The sequence below is a fragment of the Malus sylvestris genome, chromosome 8, assembly GCF_916048215.2.
Source record: "Malus sylvestris chromosome 8, drMalSylv7.2, whole genome shotgun sequence".
Taxonomy (NCBI): Eukaryota; Viridiplantae; Streptophyta; class Magnoliopsida; order Rosales; family Rosaceae; genus Malus; species Malus sylvestris.
This window is the reverse complement of record NC_062267.1, coordinates 506766-522035: the sequence shown is the minus strand read 5'-3', so window position 1 is coordinate 522035 and position 15270 is coordinate 506766. Positions and strand designations below refer to the sequence as shown.

General features: G+C 39.5%; 3 protein-coding genes and 1 long non-coding RNA gene across 6 annotated transcripts; 2 read left to right on the top strand and 2 right to left on the bottom strand.

Moving 5' to 3' along the window:
• Nucleotides 1–176: 176 nt before the first annotated feature.
• LOC126632887 (uncharacterized) lies at nt 177–1617 on the top strand. Its single transcript, XM_050303418.1, has 3 exons — nt 177–684; nt 840–1107; nt 1260–1617. Exons 1-3 carry the CDS (start codon nt 540–542, stop codon nt 1507–1509), a joined length of 663 nt encoding a protein of 220 aa, XP_050159375.1. The 5' UTR covers nt 177–539; the 3' UTR covers nt 1510–1617.
• A 1176-nt stretch (nt 1618–2793) lies between these two features.
• LOC126632839 (F-box protein SKIP23-like) lies at nt 2794–4279 on the bottom strand. The gene has a single exon (XM_050303337.1). It carries the CDS (start codon nt 4182–4184, stop codon nt 2982–2984), a length of 1203 nt encoding a protein of 400 aa, XP_050159294.1. The 5' UTR covers nt 4185–4279; the 3' UTR covers nt 2794–2981.
• A 1987-nt stretch (nt 4280–6266) lies between these two features.
• On the top strand, nt 6267–10626 carry LOC126633277 (probable alpha-amylase 2). 3 transcript variants are annotated; one of them, XM_050303846.1, is made up of 13 exons: nt 6267–6591; nt 6844–6923; nt 7029–7062; nt 7368–7405; nt 7673–7799; nt 7893–8119; nt 8213–8358; nt 8475–8587; nt 8843–8931; nt 9335–9457; nt 9689–9724; nt 9909–10007; nt 10094–10626. In XM_050303846.1, the coding sequence occupies exons 2-13, from the start codon at nt 6906–6908 to the stop codon at nt 10283–10285; spliced, it is 1242 nt and encodes a 413-aa protein (XP_050159803.1). In that variant the 5' UTR covers nt 6267–6591; nt 6844–6905; the 3' UTR covers nt 10286–10626. The 3 variants fall into 3 exon arrangements, with proteins under 3 accessions (XP_050159803.1, XP_050159804.1, XP_050159802.1); XM_050303847.1 differs by having other exon boundaries at nt 6810–6923; XM_050303845.1 differs by having other exon boundaries at nt 6748–6923.
• A 2412-nt stretch (nt 10627–13038) lies between these two features.
• Nucleotides 13039–15047, bottom strand: LOC126631231 (uncharacterized). The gene is made up of 2 exons (XR_007626324.1): nt 14215–15047; nt 13039–13659 (listed from the first exon to the last, which is right to left on the bottom strand). It is a non-coding gene; the product is annotated as an uncharacterized LOC126631231 (long non-coding RNA).
• Between the last annotated feature and the right edge of the window lie 223 nt (nt 15048–15270).

Sequence of the window (15270 nt, the reverse complement as noted above, 5' to 3'; positions counted from 1 at the left end):
CACATGATAGTGGTTAGAAGAATGTTAAAATGCCTTTATGTATTGTCCTGACTTCTGAAATATATACTGTTATGACGAAGTCACCAGCTGATCCTTTATAATAACAAAAAGATTATACAAGAAAATTTTCAGCTTGCCGTACATCAAGTGTCATGATACAATTGGTTGAAATTTTTTTATCAATGTTTTTTTTTTATCAAGAGTCTAACTAATTATAATACATTTCGTGTACCAAATCATATTCTGGGCAAAAATTCTCTCACATTTTACATACTCTAATCCAGAAATCGGTCGCTATAAAATCAAGAGAAACAGAAACGCTACTTTGCACTTTGCACTTTGCAGCAACGCTTTATCATCGCTATCCCTCTCAAAACTCAAAGCAAAAGCGACCCTATCCATCCCCTCTTACTTTTTCACACTTTCGAATTTCCGTTTCCAGAACATATTCTGCTTAATTTTCGCAAATTCCACTATATAATTAATAAATACAACTACACTCTCTATAGTCAATCGAGAGAGTTAAAAATTTATAAAAAATGAATTATTTTTCTTCCCCTTCTATACCAACACTCTCTCTGTCAGACCAGCAACACCTCCTTGAGAAACTTCAAGTGTTTAACATCCAAGGCCGGGACAAACATGGTCGAAACGTTCTTCTCATCGTCGGAAAGTTCTTTCCAGGTAATTATTCGATAGAATCCAATGCCTTTTTATTTTAGCACGCTCCTTAGTTACAAGTTCGACGCAACCAAACTCAAGATAGCATATTTGTTGCTAAATTAAGACGTTTTTAATTGGTTGAATTTATTTTGGTTATGTTAAATGTTCACGATCAGCTCGAAGCGTGACGAACGAGGCTGTGAACAAGTACTTGGAGGAGAAAATATTCCCAAAGTTAGGGGAAAAGGCTTTCTTCTCGGTGGTGTACGTGCACACAGATGTGAATCGCGGTGACAACTTTCCCGGAATTTCAACCCTCCGATCCATCTACGAGGCAATTCCGACCGCTGTCAAGGATCGGCTTCAAGCTGTTTACTTTCTCCACCCGAGATTGCAGGCCAAGCTCTTCCTCGCCACCTTTGGTCGTCTCCTTTTCACCGGAGGGTACGTTACATAACACTAATTAACAAACATCGATGCACATATAATTAAGATGGTAATTAACACGATCAAATATTAACTACAGTTTTATCAAACGTTGACCCATGGCGCACGTTAATGAATGGTAATGGTGATGTTTATTGGTGGACCTGCAGGTTGTACAAGAAGCTAAAATATGTGCAAAGGCTGGAGTTTCTATGGAACCAGGTGCGGAGGAATGAGGTGGAGATTCCGGAGTTTGTGCACGATTATGATGAGGAGCTGGAGTACCGTCCGATCATGGACTATGGATTAGAGAGTGATCACCCCAGAGTCTACGAAGCTTCCTCTTTTGCGTCTTCTACGACGTCGTCTATGCTGGATTGGCCTGGTGTTTCCATGTACTCCATGCGTTGTATTGCCTAGCTAGGCTGCACCTAAGTTGAAGGATATCAGTTTGTTTTAGGTTGTTCCTAGTAACTTCAAATTGTACAAAAATTTCACGTCCGAAAAGAATCGGTTTGATTTCTGTTTCGTACTTGGTTCCTCAGTAAAAAATGTCTGGGCCGTTTACAAACATATCAGAAATGGCATTAGGCTCTCCGGTTTGGCCATACGCAGCATGAATCTCAGTCCAAAATTTGATAGGTAGGCATAGTTCTCAGTTGTAAGAAACACTTGTGCACCGATGCGTTTTTGTTAGAAATATTTTTACTACAATTTTGTTCCAAGCCCTTCCAGATGCAGGTGCGTATCCAGGAAACGATTCAACGAAACCAAACGAAGTTGTAAGTTTTTCTGTCAAACAGAATCGAAATCGTACCCTCTCCCTATATATCGATGGTTCTTTAATTTTAATTCAATTGAATCAATGGTCCCTTAACTAAAAATTCATTATCATTGGTCCCTCAACTCATCAAAACGTACACTACAGTCTCTCAACTAAAAATATATAATTATTGGTCCCTCAACTTTAATCCAATTGTAGCAATAATCATTCTAACATAACTCATTTGAAGTTGACGAGAATGACCATAACTACACGTTTTGATAAGTTGAGAGACTCCAATTGTAGCAATGATCATTTCAACATAACTCATTTTGACAAAATTTTGACGAAGTTGACGAAGATGACCATAGCTAAACATTTTGATAAGTTGAAGGATCAATGGTAATGGATTTTTAGTTGAGAGACCATTACTCCAAATTGATTAAAGTTGAGTGACCATTATTACAACTTAATCTTAAGTTGTAAAGGTTTTGTCTTCGTTACTAAAAAGACCGGCCCCGAAAGGCCACTTGCAATAGCTAAGGACAAGACCACATTAATTCATAGACCAATTGCCAAATAATTTCAGCAAAATTTGAGAATCCCTGTTTCTACAAAACGAAAACTAATCACCACCACAATGTTTCATCTGTAATTGACAAATTGTACATCAGTCCAACTGAGACGAGGGGAATCTGCCGTGTAACCGGATCATATCCCCTCTGCACACAACGCTCTTCGAGTTAGTGCACACAAAGATACACATCCGGTGACCTATGAGAGTTTCTCCGATGACACATTTTGTTTAAATCATCTAAACACCACTCGGGCCAACGTTTACCAGATTCATCACCCTATCACCTAAACCATCCAACACCATAACTCACCTCCCTTGCACACCAAGTTACTAGCGAGATTGATAGAAAAGGGCAATATCTGTGTTATTAAACATTGATATATATATGGATTACTGCAGAGTGTCAATTATTACATAGAATGTATAAACAAATGCACGAAACAGAAAACATAGAAATAATTATATACAAACCATTGTTTAACATTACAATTAACACCGGATAATTGCGATTACTTACCATTCAATTGAAATGATGATCCTGCCTTCACTGCATCAGCATGGATTTGGAGTGACCCAAAGAGGCAGAGAGCCGGCAGGCCAATGCACCTCATAATTTGAATTCCTTGGATAAGGGGGCAACTCTTGAATTGTTCCATCCCACAATTTGAAAATGCCCGAATCATATCCCCAGACTCCGCTCTCATTGTTTGATTCCGAATAATCGTCTGTGAAATAAACGCAGTTTCCAAGACTTCCCGGAAAATCAGACGCCGACAAGGAAAACGATGAGTTTTCGCCGATAAACACCATCCTATCACCCAAGTTCTCAACCTTGTCCCACCTCTCCCCCAACCAATTCATCCTGAAAACATCAAATTTCGCTGTCCTGTAATTCACATTTGCATTGTCCACCAGAAAACCATAATCAATCTCCAAATACCGACTCACCAATAACAAATCATCCCCTGAACTCACCAAATATCGCATGTCGGCATCCTCTAGTCTCGGCGTTCGGATTAACCTGACCCTAGGCGGAGACGGACCATTAACATCGCACTCCGCCACGGTGCCCTTCTTGTCGACGGCGTAAAACAAACCGTTGGCAGATACGACATCCTCGGAATACGACTGTGCGCCGTCGATAAAAGTCCAGGTCTGGTCTCCGTCCCTGCAAAACGCCAAGTCGCCGGTTTGATTGACAATCGCTACGGCGGTGAAAGTGAAGCCCCTGGCTTCCAGAGGACTCGAGGAAAGGACCACCTTTTTCAGAAACGAATCGCGCATGTCGGTCAGGCTGCGCGTGTAGACGTCACCGGACGGGGACACGAGGGCGTATTCTCGGCCAACATCGGAGTAATCAAATCGAATAACGTTGGGGAAGGTGGAGAGCGGAGGGAGGTGGCGCTTGGCGCGCGTGAGGGGGTTAACGAGGAGGACGGAAGGGGTTTCGTCGAGGATGACGAGCCATCCGTGGGAGGAGCCGCAGCGGCGCTTACGGTGAGAAGCTTCTGGAAGGTGGAGGAAGTGGACTCTGCTGTTAGAGAGGTTGAAGAAGGCGCGGTGGGATTGGTTGGGCTGGGATTGGGGGAGCATCAGCCAGGGGAGCTGGGGAGGGAGGTGGTGCGGGGTTTTGGGGACGGAGGCTCGCCAGCTGTGACACACCACCCGGAATCGGAGGTAGTCGGCGTAGATTGTGAGCTTTTTGGAGATTGATTCGGCGAGCTCCGGTGGTAGTTGGGTCCAATCCACATCCATTCTCGCGGGTAGACACGAAGGACCCCACCGCCCCCCGCCACAGAGGTTTGGCTTTCCTTCTCACTTTAACAATATTCACTCACTTCAATTCAATTCAACTCTACATAAATAATAAATAAAAAAATAATTCCACCACTATTTGAGTTGACATTGGACCATTGGGAAGGTCGCTCGATTTGGAATTTGGAAATGAAACTGGGCCGTTAAGCCAAGGCCCATAATGTTCAAGGGCTCACGTGCTGACGAAAATTCTCACAAGTTGGAGTGAAGGACCAATGTTCCTCATTTTGCCAATTCAAGTACCGATGTCAATGGACTGTAAGTTCAGGATCCAAAGGTGCATTTTTTGTTTTCCTTATTTATCTCCATCTTCTTTCATTTTATATAAGTTTATATTTATGAAAACTAATGAAAAGGTCTTCAAATATTTACATTTTAATAAAAAATCATCCACTAATTTTATTTAATGATAAGGACAAAAGAATAAAATTATAAAAAATCCATAAAGAACCCAACTTGCGTTGGGCTCTTTAAGATTCATATGTTGATCTGTATATTGTACATTAGTCATGATTCATACTTTATGGGATTGGTGGTAGGTTTTGCTCCACTCATAAGTTGAGGCTTGAAGTCTACGTAAGCATTCAAAGTTCGTAATATAACGAGTTGCGCGCATCCCCCCATATAAATTGATACAACAAATCCTTAATCCAAACATCGCAGAAACAAGAGAGAGAGAGAGAGAGAGAGAGAGAGAGAGAGAGAGAGAATGGATGCATTACCAACACCAACCAACTTCGAACTCGACGACATTTGCTAGAATTTGTTGTTGGGGTTGGGGTTCGTATGCGCAGAAGTTGCAAAGGTTGAAACCCTTGAGTTTCAACGTAAAATTAGCATCAAAGAGGGCAACATGGTGAGATTAAAACCCAAAAATTCAAAAGTAAGTAGAGACCTCACTTGGGTTTGAGTTTGAGACCTTCAAGCTCTCGAGCATTAATGGTGTCGACGTCCACACTGCACCGATCCCACATGTAAGACCACCATTGTGATCTTTGCATCCCAGAGACTTCGAATATGCTAAGTTTGGGGTTGATTTGTGAAGGTAAGTGGGAGAGAGAGCTTTCTTCTCTCGGTGCTAGAGAGATTGAGTTTGAGAGAGGAGAGAATAATGTAGTACCGTTAAGTTCCATAAATAATGTATTAAGTTTCATAAACAGTATCATAAGTTTTCATAAATAGTGCAATAAGTTTCATAAATAATATCGTAAGTTTCATAAACAGTGTGAGGACGCGTGGGTCCGCGCGTCAGAATTTTTGTTAATATTAAAATTATGTCATTTTCATTAAAATTTAAGATTTTTTTGTCATTTTTATTAAAATTTAAGAAATTTTCATTAAAATTTAAGTCTTTTTAATTAAATATAGCTATAGCATGATTTTTTTATTAAAATAAATTTAGTCCAAACACTTTTCATGAAAGTTCCTTTTATATTTACACAAAAATTGTAAATCGAAGATAAAAGGAATTAACACAGAATATGTAAAGTCATCCCCCTCTTCTATGTATTTTCCCGCTTATGGAGATAACCCACCATGATAAGAAAGTGTGTATGGTCACAAAGTCAAACATTAGCGGGTTCATTGGCTGCCGACATCTTCAAAAACTTCATGTATATTTTTATATGTATTTATTTAACTGTATAAACCGTCAAGACAAACTAAATTATAATATTTTTTTTCTATCATTCTTGTTCTCATTTTCTCTTTTCTTGTATGCAATCTATTGTACCACCAAATCTCGATGAAATGCTTCAGTTGACAAACGTTGACTACCTTCACTATTACTCTATTGTTTCCAATAACCACTCCGGACAAATCTCTAGTCGGCATAATATATATTATTTGAATAATATACCCGTACCTCGTTTCAACGGTTCATGTTGCAGCACGTCAATTTCTTAACCCGGCAGAGTACTAGGAATGACGAAATCATGAATGATTTATCACCGTCCAAGTCCAACGCATCATTTTCTTAACGTGCCCAATTGCAACAGCACAACAATTGCCCAACAGCACAAAAGCCAAACATCCGATCCCGCCATTCACAACGCACCTTCCCTCCATTTCCATCCCTCTGGTTTTCCACCTTTCCAAATTCCAACTCCCTTCTGCCATCGCCTTTCGATATCGAATCCTTTTTCTTCCTTTTACAGCAGAATATCTATATTCTCTCGTCACCTTTTCAACTTCAACTTGTATCGTGCTTCCGCGTGATTCGAATTCGGTGGTCTCCCTCGAATTTTCAGCTTTTTCTGTCCTATTTATGCTGCCCAACGGCACAACCCCACACCCACAACCGCAACCGCAATCGCAATCGCATTCGCAGCCAGCCATAGAGCCTTCGGTACGTCTCTATTTGCTCCCATGCGAATTTTGCAGTTGTAATTCCGATTGCTTCTGAAGCCCTGCACTTATTCATGTACTTAAGCTTGCATTCGTGTTTGATTTCGTTAATTTTAACCTGTACGACTTTTTTCTTGCGGAATATGAGATGAAACAGATGAACATTTATCATCACCAAGATTTCATTGTCTTCTCCTCCATTTTGTGTCATCGTGCCAGTGTTTTGGTGCACTCATGTCGTTCATCCATGTAGGATAACTGCCCGTGCCTTACCTGCAATCCGGGGCCGAGTTGGGAAACTACATCCTGAGTCAAATGGGTTACGGAAGTAATGTATGCATGCCTTCTCAATCTCTCACTCATTCACACACACACACACTCGCACTCACAAGATTGGAGGACTTCTTTTCTCTAATTTTCCATTTTGATGAAATGCAGGATTCACGAGAAAACGCGCAGCAGACTGATATTGGTATGCTTTTGCTTTCGCCCGCCGATGCTTTCCATTAATTTTCTCTTTGATTAAAGGGGATAAGGGATTCAAATAGGCCGCATGAAAACGCAGATCTTACTTTGTCTTGTGAATTTGGAAATTTCAATCATGAACATTGAGAATTTAACTGTACCTGTTGAATAAGCATAGATTAGGCTCTCTGGTTTATCTTGTGTTCATACTAATGTGATACTTCGCTGACGTTTGAAAGTTTGGTTCATGGAGAACATTTTGTATATCGTCCTTTTCTTGACACTAAAGAATGCTTTTGAATTCATATGCAGGTGCAGCGGTGCGCAATGGAAGAGAAATCCTTTTGCAGGTAAATTTTACACTTTCCACATAATATTAAGATATGTTCAACATCTTGTTGGAGCCATTTTATACATAAAATATATAGTCCTTATGGAATATGGTAATCCTGTTATTTGAAGTGATTAAAAGGCGGTCTTCTGGATTGTTGGAGAAGTAAAATGGTCGCTGCTGTATGATGCAAACGTTTTTTTTAACTTGATATTGTAATGATGGTAAATTGTTTTGGTTGCATTAAAGCTATGATAGCTCTCATTTGACCGAACTATATCTACAGGCCTTCAATTGGGAGTCTCATAAACATGATTGGTGGAGAAATTTAGAAACTAAAGTTCCGGATATAGGAAGATCTGGTTTTACGTCAGCATGGTTGCCGCCTGCAACTCATTCCTTTGCACCGGAAGGTTGGATGCACAAAATTTCTAGGCTGTTTTCTTATTCTCTCTGCATATAAATGATTGGATCACCATGTTTGTTTTCTTTTTCTCTTATTATAGGTTACCTTCCGCAGGACATATATTCTCTCAATTCTAAATATGGATCTGAGAACTTATTAAAATCTTTACTTCATAAAATGAAGCAACATAAAGTTAGAGCAATGGCTGACATAGTTATCAATCATCGTGTTGGGACTACTAGAGGGCATGGTGGAAAGTACAACCGCTATGATGGAATTTCGTTGTCATGGGATGAACGTGCTGTCACATCTTGTACCGGTGGACTGGTAATGAAATCTGTCACTGCTTGAATGACTCTGCATGATTCATGATGCAATGTCTGTTGAGCTCACTGAATTTCTCTGTATTTTATATATCAGGGTAATCCAAGCACTGGGGACAATTTCCATGGGGTTCCGAATATTGATCATAGCCAACTTTTTGTTCGAAAAGATATTACAGGATGGTTGCAGTGGCTACGTAATAATGTTGGTTTTCAGGATTTCCGATTTGATTTTGCAAGGGGGTAAGACTTATACTTGCACAAAATTGAGTTTCGTTTTTAACTGGGTTTATTCACTGCGTACGTTTTTCCATGTCTTTGGTTCATTTGGCCTTTACGTGTTTTCAATGTTACAATAGTTATTCGGCAAAATATGTGAAAGAGTACATTGAAGGAGCAAAACCAATTTTTTCTGTTGGGGAGTATTGGGATTCTTGCAACTACAACGGTCATGGCCTGGATTACAACCAAGGTATTGGATTATATGGTTTTGAGATGTGCAGGGTATTGGACTATATTAGCCTATAAGAAATTAATAAGTTTAACACTGCATACTACCGTATAAAGGGTAGCTTAGCCCCGTTGATCGCATTCCTTTTTGCCCTTTCATTTGATGTGTATTGTAATTTGCTGTCTTAATTGGGTGTAGGGATCAAATCTCTTTCTACTGAGGATTTAGCATTGAGCTGACTGTTTGATCTTTATGATGATTGATAATGTTACGCAGATAGCCACAGACAGCGGATAGTAAATTGGATCAATGGCACAGGACAGCTATCAACTGCGTTTGACTTTACAACCAAGGGAATTCTTCAGGTAAATTCCATTTGCAGACGGATTGGCATATCCAACCGCAGCCCACCCCTTCGCACACACATACACAACAGTCCACTAAGATGGACATCTACAATAATAATGAGTCCCGGTCATTAGATCAATTGAGTGGTTAACCTTTTTATTATATATAAGAAAAGAAATCATGTAGCAATCTTCACCAAAGTATCTCTTCGTCTATGAATACTGGTTCTCCTCACAAATACGTCCAGTCTGCTGTATCCGTTGTACTTGCCACCTTTTTTTTCCAGATTGTAATAACGTCCGTACTCATCAAAATATTTATTAATCGATGAGTACCATTTCCTTTCCTTTTTCTTCTGGTTACCTCCCCCTCCTATTTTCTTGCTTAGACTTTGGACATTTATACATGCATTCTATGCAGGAAGCGGTTAAAGGACAATTGTGGCGCCTGCGTGACCCCCAAGGGAAGCCACCAGGTGTAGTTGGATGGTGGCCTTCTCGATCTGTCACCTTCCTAGATAACCATGATACAGGCTCAACGCAGGTACTGTTACTATTCTGTTGTGCTGGAGTAAATATCATTGGGAACTTAAGGCTACAATCTTTTGGGCTGAACAAGTCAAGTTTGGGCCTAAACAACCCTGATTAATACTCTCTGCATACAACTACATTTTCTCTGCGTACAAGTTACTGTGGTACCTATCTTTTCAGAGATTGGCTGGTTCCATAGTGAAAGTAAGAAATCCACTCACATTATAATCATTTTGTCTCGCAGGCTCATTGGCCCTTCCCTACAAATCATATTATGGAGGTACGGAAACTTGTTTATTAAGTTCAAATGCTTTGCATTTAGATGGAAAATCCAGCTCCTGTCATTGATGTTATTACTGCTGGCAGTTGCTGTATTCTAATTGATATGAGAATAATTATTCAAACCCACCTAAAAATTGGAGTGCAAGTTCTCTAATTAACTTCCAAGTCCATGCTTTCCGCAGGGTTACACATACATACTCACACACCCAGGAATACCAACAGTTTTCTACGATCATTTCTACGATTGGGGTGATTCCATTCATGATCAGATTGTGAAACTGGTATGCAGTATAGGCAGTTCCCTTTTCCGACTTGATGTCTTTTGAACAAAAGTTTCTCATTTGTTAGCATTGGCACTTGTCTGCAGATTGACATCAGGAAGCGTCAAGACATTCACAGCCGATCATCTATAACGATCCTTGAGGCCCAACCGAATCTCTACTCTGCCATGATAGGGGAGAAAGTGTGCATGAAAATTGGGGATGGTTCCTGGTGCCCGGCCGGTAGGGAGTGGACACTGGCAACCTGTGGTCATAGATATGCTGTTTGGAACAAGTAGCTTAGAAATATTATAGATATAGCTTTTATATATTTATGCCCACGCACTATGGTTTGTTAATATGTATTTATATCAATAAGACTTACACCAAATAGGACGATAATCGACGTCTCATCCTCCACCCCATATGCATTGATAAAGGAGGACCTACATGAAACGGAGACACTAAAAGGACGAGCTGACGTTTGTATTGTACGGAAGGTTTTTGCACTAGGAATCGTTGTAGTAACTTACAAGTATGGAACTGAGACTTCATGTTGTATCATTAGACCATTTCTAGTGCCCTAAAATAATGTGTTGCTTTATTGAGTAATGTCATATTGAGTGGTCCTTTATGCAAAGTCTGTCTGACCCCTCACATTCCGAGGGAGACTTAAATGAAATGGGAATGCTAAGATAATAGTGTTAGAAACCAATCGCACGTTGTTATATGATTTGATTTTTCCATGTTGCATAATTGGTTTTAAACTACACTAACTATCTTGACGTCTCAATTTTATGCAAGTTTTCCCACGTTAGATTATTTGATTGATCTTCAAATAGCAATTGTATATAATCCTGCGCATCAAACGACAATGATAAGAAGAGTAAAACAGTAGGAATGTAGAAGAGAAAAAAAAGGTTGGAGATGGTGAGGGGACCGAAAGAAACAGCAACTTGAGATATGTCCAGTTGACCAAAGTCAATTTTATCATAAAGACAAGAAAAAGGGGTGTGTGTGTGTGTTCCAGGTGACTTGTATTATCACCTCTGAATAGCACGAGCCTTAAAAGTAATCATCGAAGATTGTAGTAAAAAGAAGAGAAAGCTTTGGTCCCGTAAGAGGATATATGATTTCCCCCCGCCCATATGGACACAAATATATAATGCAATGATACAATTATTCACCACCAAATATAATAATAAATAAGTATGCATCAATATGCAAGACACTGATATCACAATTATAAATCACGACGACCAAATACTAGAGGCGAATTGTAATACTGGTATCAAATTTCTAACATGCTAAAATTAGGCTAAATTTATTGTGTTACCAACTTGATTATTTGTATTTTCATTCTAGTTTTATATAATGATGTCTACGTATACATACAATCATGCATACAATTACTGAATGATTCTTCAACGATGAGCTAAAGTGATCTATGTACATACATGTGTGTGTGTATATATATATCACTTTCTTTGGGTTAAATACTCACTTGTTTGTATTGAATGACACATTTTGAACATTTCAATTAAGTATTTGTAAGGGGTTTTGTTACTCAACGAGTGGTTAAGATAGAATATTCATGCATTCAAAGTTTAGAGTTTGAATTAAACAAGTTGAGGATTAATGGGTTGACAGAGATGTGGGAGATCATCCCGTCTAAAATAAAAGCATAGATTTCAACGTCATTTGTCTGCGGGCAGTACTTATACAGGTTCATGAGGAGTTTTAGTTTATTAATTAAAAACCTTTCTTCTTTTTCGAAACTTTATTGTTAACTGTGGCAATGGTTAGTGATGCTGGTTGTTCTCGTCCCAGTGCTTTCCTTGAACAGATGCAGGGATTAAACGTGCTTTCATCAATCATGAAAACGAATAATATATGTGTGTGTGTGTGTGAAGTGAATCTGCAGATTTCCTTTTCATCACTTGCAGCCTTGCAGAGTGAGTGAAAAGTGTTCACATTCTTATTCTCTGCCAAAACATGGCTATTTTCCTTTTTCTTTTCACATTTTCTTCTACGTATGCAGAAGGTAGAAAATTACCACAGGCAACAGTTACCCTGGAGTTAAGGTCAACGGAAGAAAGATTACTCTTTGAATAAAATGAAGGAATATTGACTGAGCTCGTGATGTAACCCGCATGTGAGTGTGGTACGCAGGTAAAGCGATGAGGGGCATTATATAGAGCCAACAAACGATTGTGGCCACCGGCCCACCACACAGCAGAAAGCGATCCCGCTCCACTCCACAAAACACTAATTACTCAATTTTGCATGGCGTTTATTCAAAATAAATTAGGTATGTAGGGAGGCTCGCGTTCATCAATTCTTTTCCTTTGCCGTTTTTGATTCTGACTAGTTGAAAGTAGTCCATCCCCCTCGTTTATTCCCCGTTATAGAAATGTGTTATTCTCTCCCCTCCCTCACCTATTCTCACAGTTGTGTTATTCTCGCCCCACCCTTTTTCCCTCCCCTCCCTCCTCTCCTCTCACAGTTGTGTTATTCTCGCCCCACCCTTTTTTCCTCCCCTCCCCTCCCCCCTCTCCTCTCACAGTTTTTTTTTTTTCTTCCCTCTCTACAAAGATCAAAAAACAAAATTTCTTCTTCCCTCTCTTCAAAGATCAAAAAACAAAATAAAATCTTAACCGTTTAAGCAGGATGAAAGAGAGAGATGGGAAAAATCCTTGTCCCATCCAAAGAAGGGTGTTGGGTGATGTTTCTGATCTGCGTTATTTATTGGCATCGTCAGTGGTTTGATCATATCCTACGTTGCTGTTTAGGTATTATGGAAAATAGGTACAGGCCTTGGGTGAGAAGAGTGGAAGATAGCAGAGACTTGGACTATATAGAAAGGTATTCGTATTCTTCTTCCTTCTCTTGACTTAAGTGAGTGGTAGGGCTGCCGTGGCCTTATCAGTCATGATATTAAAAGACGTTGGTCCACCACAAAACCATAATTAAAACACAAATTACTGACACTAAACACAATGGTGGCAGGCATGCATGCATGCCATGCCATAATCAGTGATATATTACCCCCTTGTATTGGTATTTAATTAATCTCATATATAATCAGCATCATTACACATTCAGAAAAAAATAAAAAATAAAAGAAAAGAAAACAGGAGTCACTGATGATAGGATAACAACATTAATGTCAAAAGTTCAAGTTCCATCGGTAAACTTGAGGAAGCCTTAGCCATCATTTTTGGTCTGACAGCGTTCTAATATTTCTTGTTCATCTCGAATACTATAATCAGCATCATTACACATTCAGAAAAAAATAAAAAATAAAAGAAAAGAAAACAGGAGTCACTGATGATAGGATAACAACATTAATGTCAAAGTTCAAGATCCATCGGTAAACTCGAGGAAACCTTAGCCATCATTTTTGGTCTGACAGCGTTCTAATATTTCTTGTTCATCTCGAATACTAACTGTGTTTCGAGTCTTTGATCTCCCTCGTCAAATGCTACCTGTGTTTAGAGAGCTTCCTGCTTCATTCGCTACTTCCTGCAAATCTGGGTTTATATATAAGGTGTATATGGCTCCCCCTCCTCCACCTCGTTGCTAGCAGCTCCTACGATATGATCTCTTAGGTGTTGCTAACCCTAGCTGGGTTAATTAAGTTGGTTCTTGTTTGGGCCTTTATGTCGCGCTCCTTTGTAAAAAAACCCAAAAATAAACAGAAAATAGACCCAGAAAACCCTAACAATAGATAGATCAGAATAATTGAACAGTTCATGCAAACAATTATTTTTTTTTACAAGTAGTACCAAATATTTGGAGAGCAAAATCGAATCCCTTAGTTATGAGGTAAGAAACTAAAGATTTCAGAAATTGGGTATATATATAATATATCTACATAAGTAAGCAAAAACCATATGGAAACCAGGATTCCATTAGCGCTACTTCCCAATCATCAGCAGTCGTGGTACTAATCAATTATTAAAAAGAAAATTAGCCAAAATGAGTTGATGAAATTGATCAAACAGAAACAAATTGCAAGAGTTCACTGGTGATGATTGCACTGTTTAAGAGGTGCTCAACTGGCAATATAATTGTTGGACCCAGCAAATTAACAGACCAATAAATTATGGAACCAAAAAAAAAATCATCTGATCTGTAAAAAACAGAAAAATCTAATAAACTGGAGAATGATCAGGATGAGCGGCAGCATCAGAAACTGAGGCCGTTGCAGACGAAGAATTCTTACCCTATTGTCACGAGGAAGATCAAGTACTGCGTAAAGATACATCTATGTCGTCACGGGGGTTTTACAAAGAGAAGCCAACAGAGCTCTGTTGGCAGTATGCCCACCTCCATCCATTGAGCCACAGACACACAGAGAGAGGGGGGAGGTGGACAGAATGCCAAAGAACTCTGTAAGAAACTCTTTGCAAAACCCACGTGATCATCCAAGTTTGCAGAACTAGCAAAGAGACCCACGCAGACGATTCTTCTAACACAGAAAGATATGGACAGCTATAACGTAGATGTATATATGGAGTGGATGAGGAATTAGGGTTAGGAGGGGACAGATGGGTTCTATTTATTTTGTTAAGTACTCACAATAAATGGATGGAAGGTTGTGGGTGTAATTAATTAATTGAGAGCTAGGTTTCAGTATTCTTTCAGAGAGAGAGGAGAGAGAGAGAGAAAGAAGAGGGGGGGGGGGGGGTTGGTGGGGGAGGCTAGGTTAAAAAAAGAAAATGAAAAGAAAAGACAGCAGAGAAGATATTTGATGAGATTGGACGGATAGTTGCAATCCTACTCGTAGAGAGAGGCTACAGGAGGCATATTTTACATTTACAAGGATGGATGTATGGATACCAAACGAACAAACCCTATCATCGTCATCATACTTATTCTTCTTCTTCCCCTCTTTTTCCCCTCCCTCGGTTCTGATGAAACCCTCCCTTCACTCTTTTTCTTGCCTTCCTCCCTGTCCTCACTCACCCCCAATTAAATCCCCTTTTCACCCCTCCATCCCATCCCATACCATCCCCCCTCGTTTCTGATGCCCAACACAACAAATTCAATAAGATACTTGGATACGTCACCTCTCTCTCTCTCTCTCTCTCTCTCTAGTCTTTAAGAAAAATCACTAAAAAGAAAAGGATTGTGTTTCTCGGAAATCTTCCCTTACATTTTTCACGGTTCTTGGAAAGGGCAAAGGATCCTCGGCGGATCATTTTGCCAAGGATAATAGGAATTTTGTAATCGTGTTTATTTATTGTACGTCATACGGTTAATTTTTATTAGATAATAT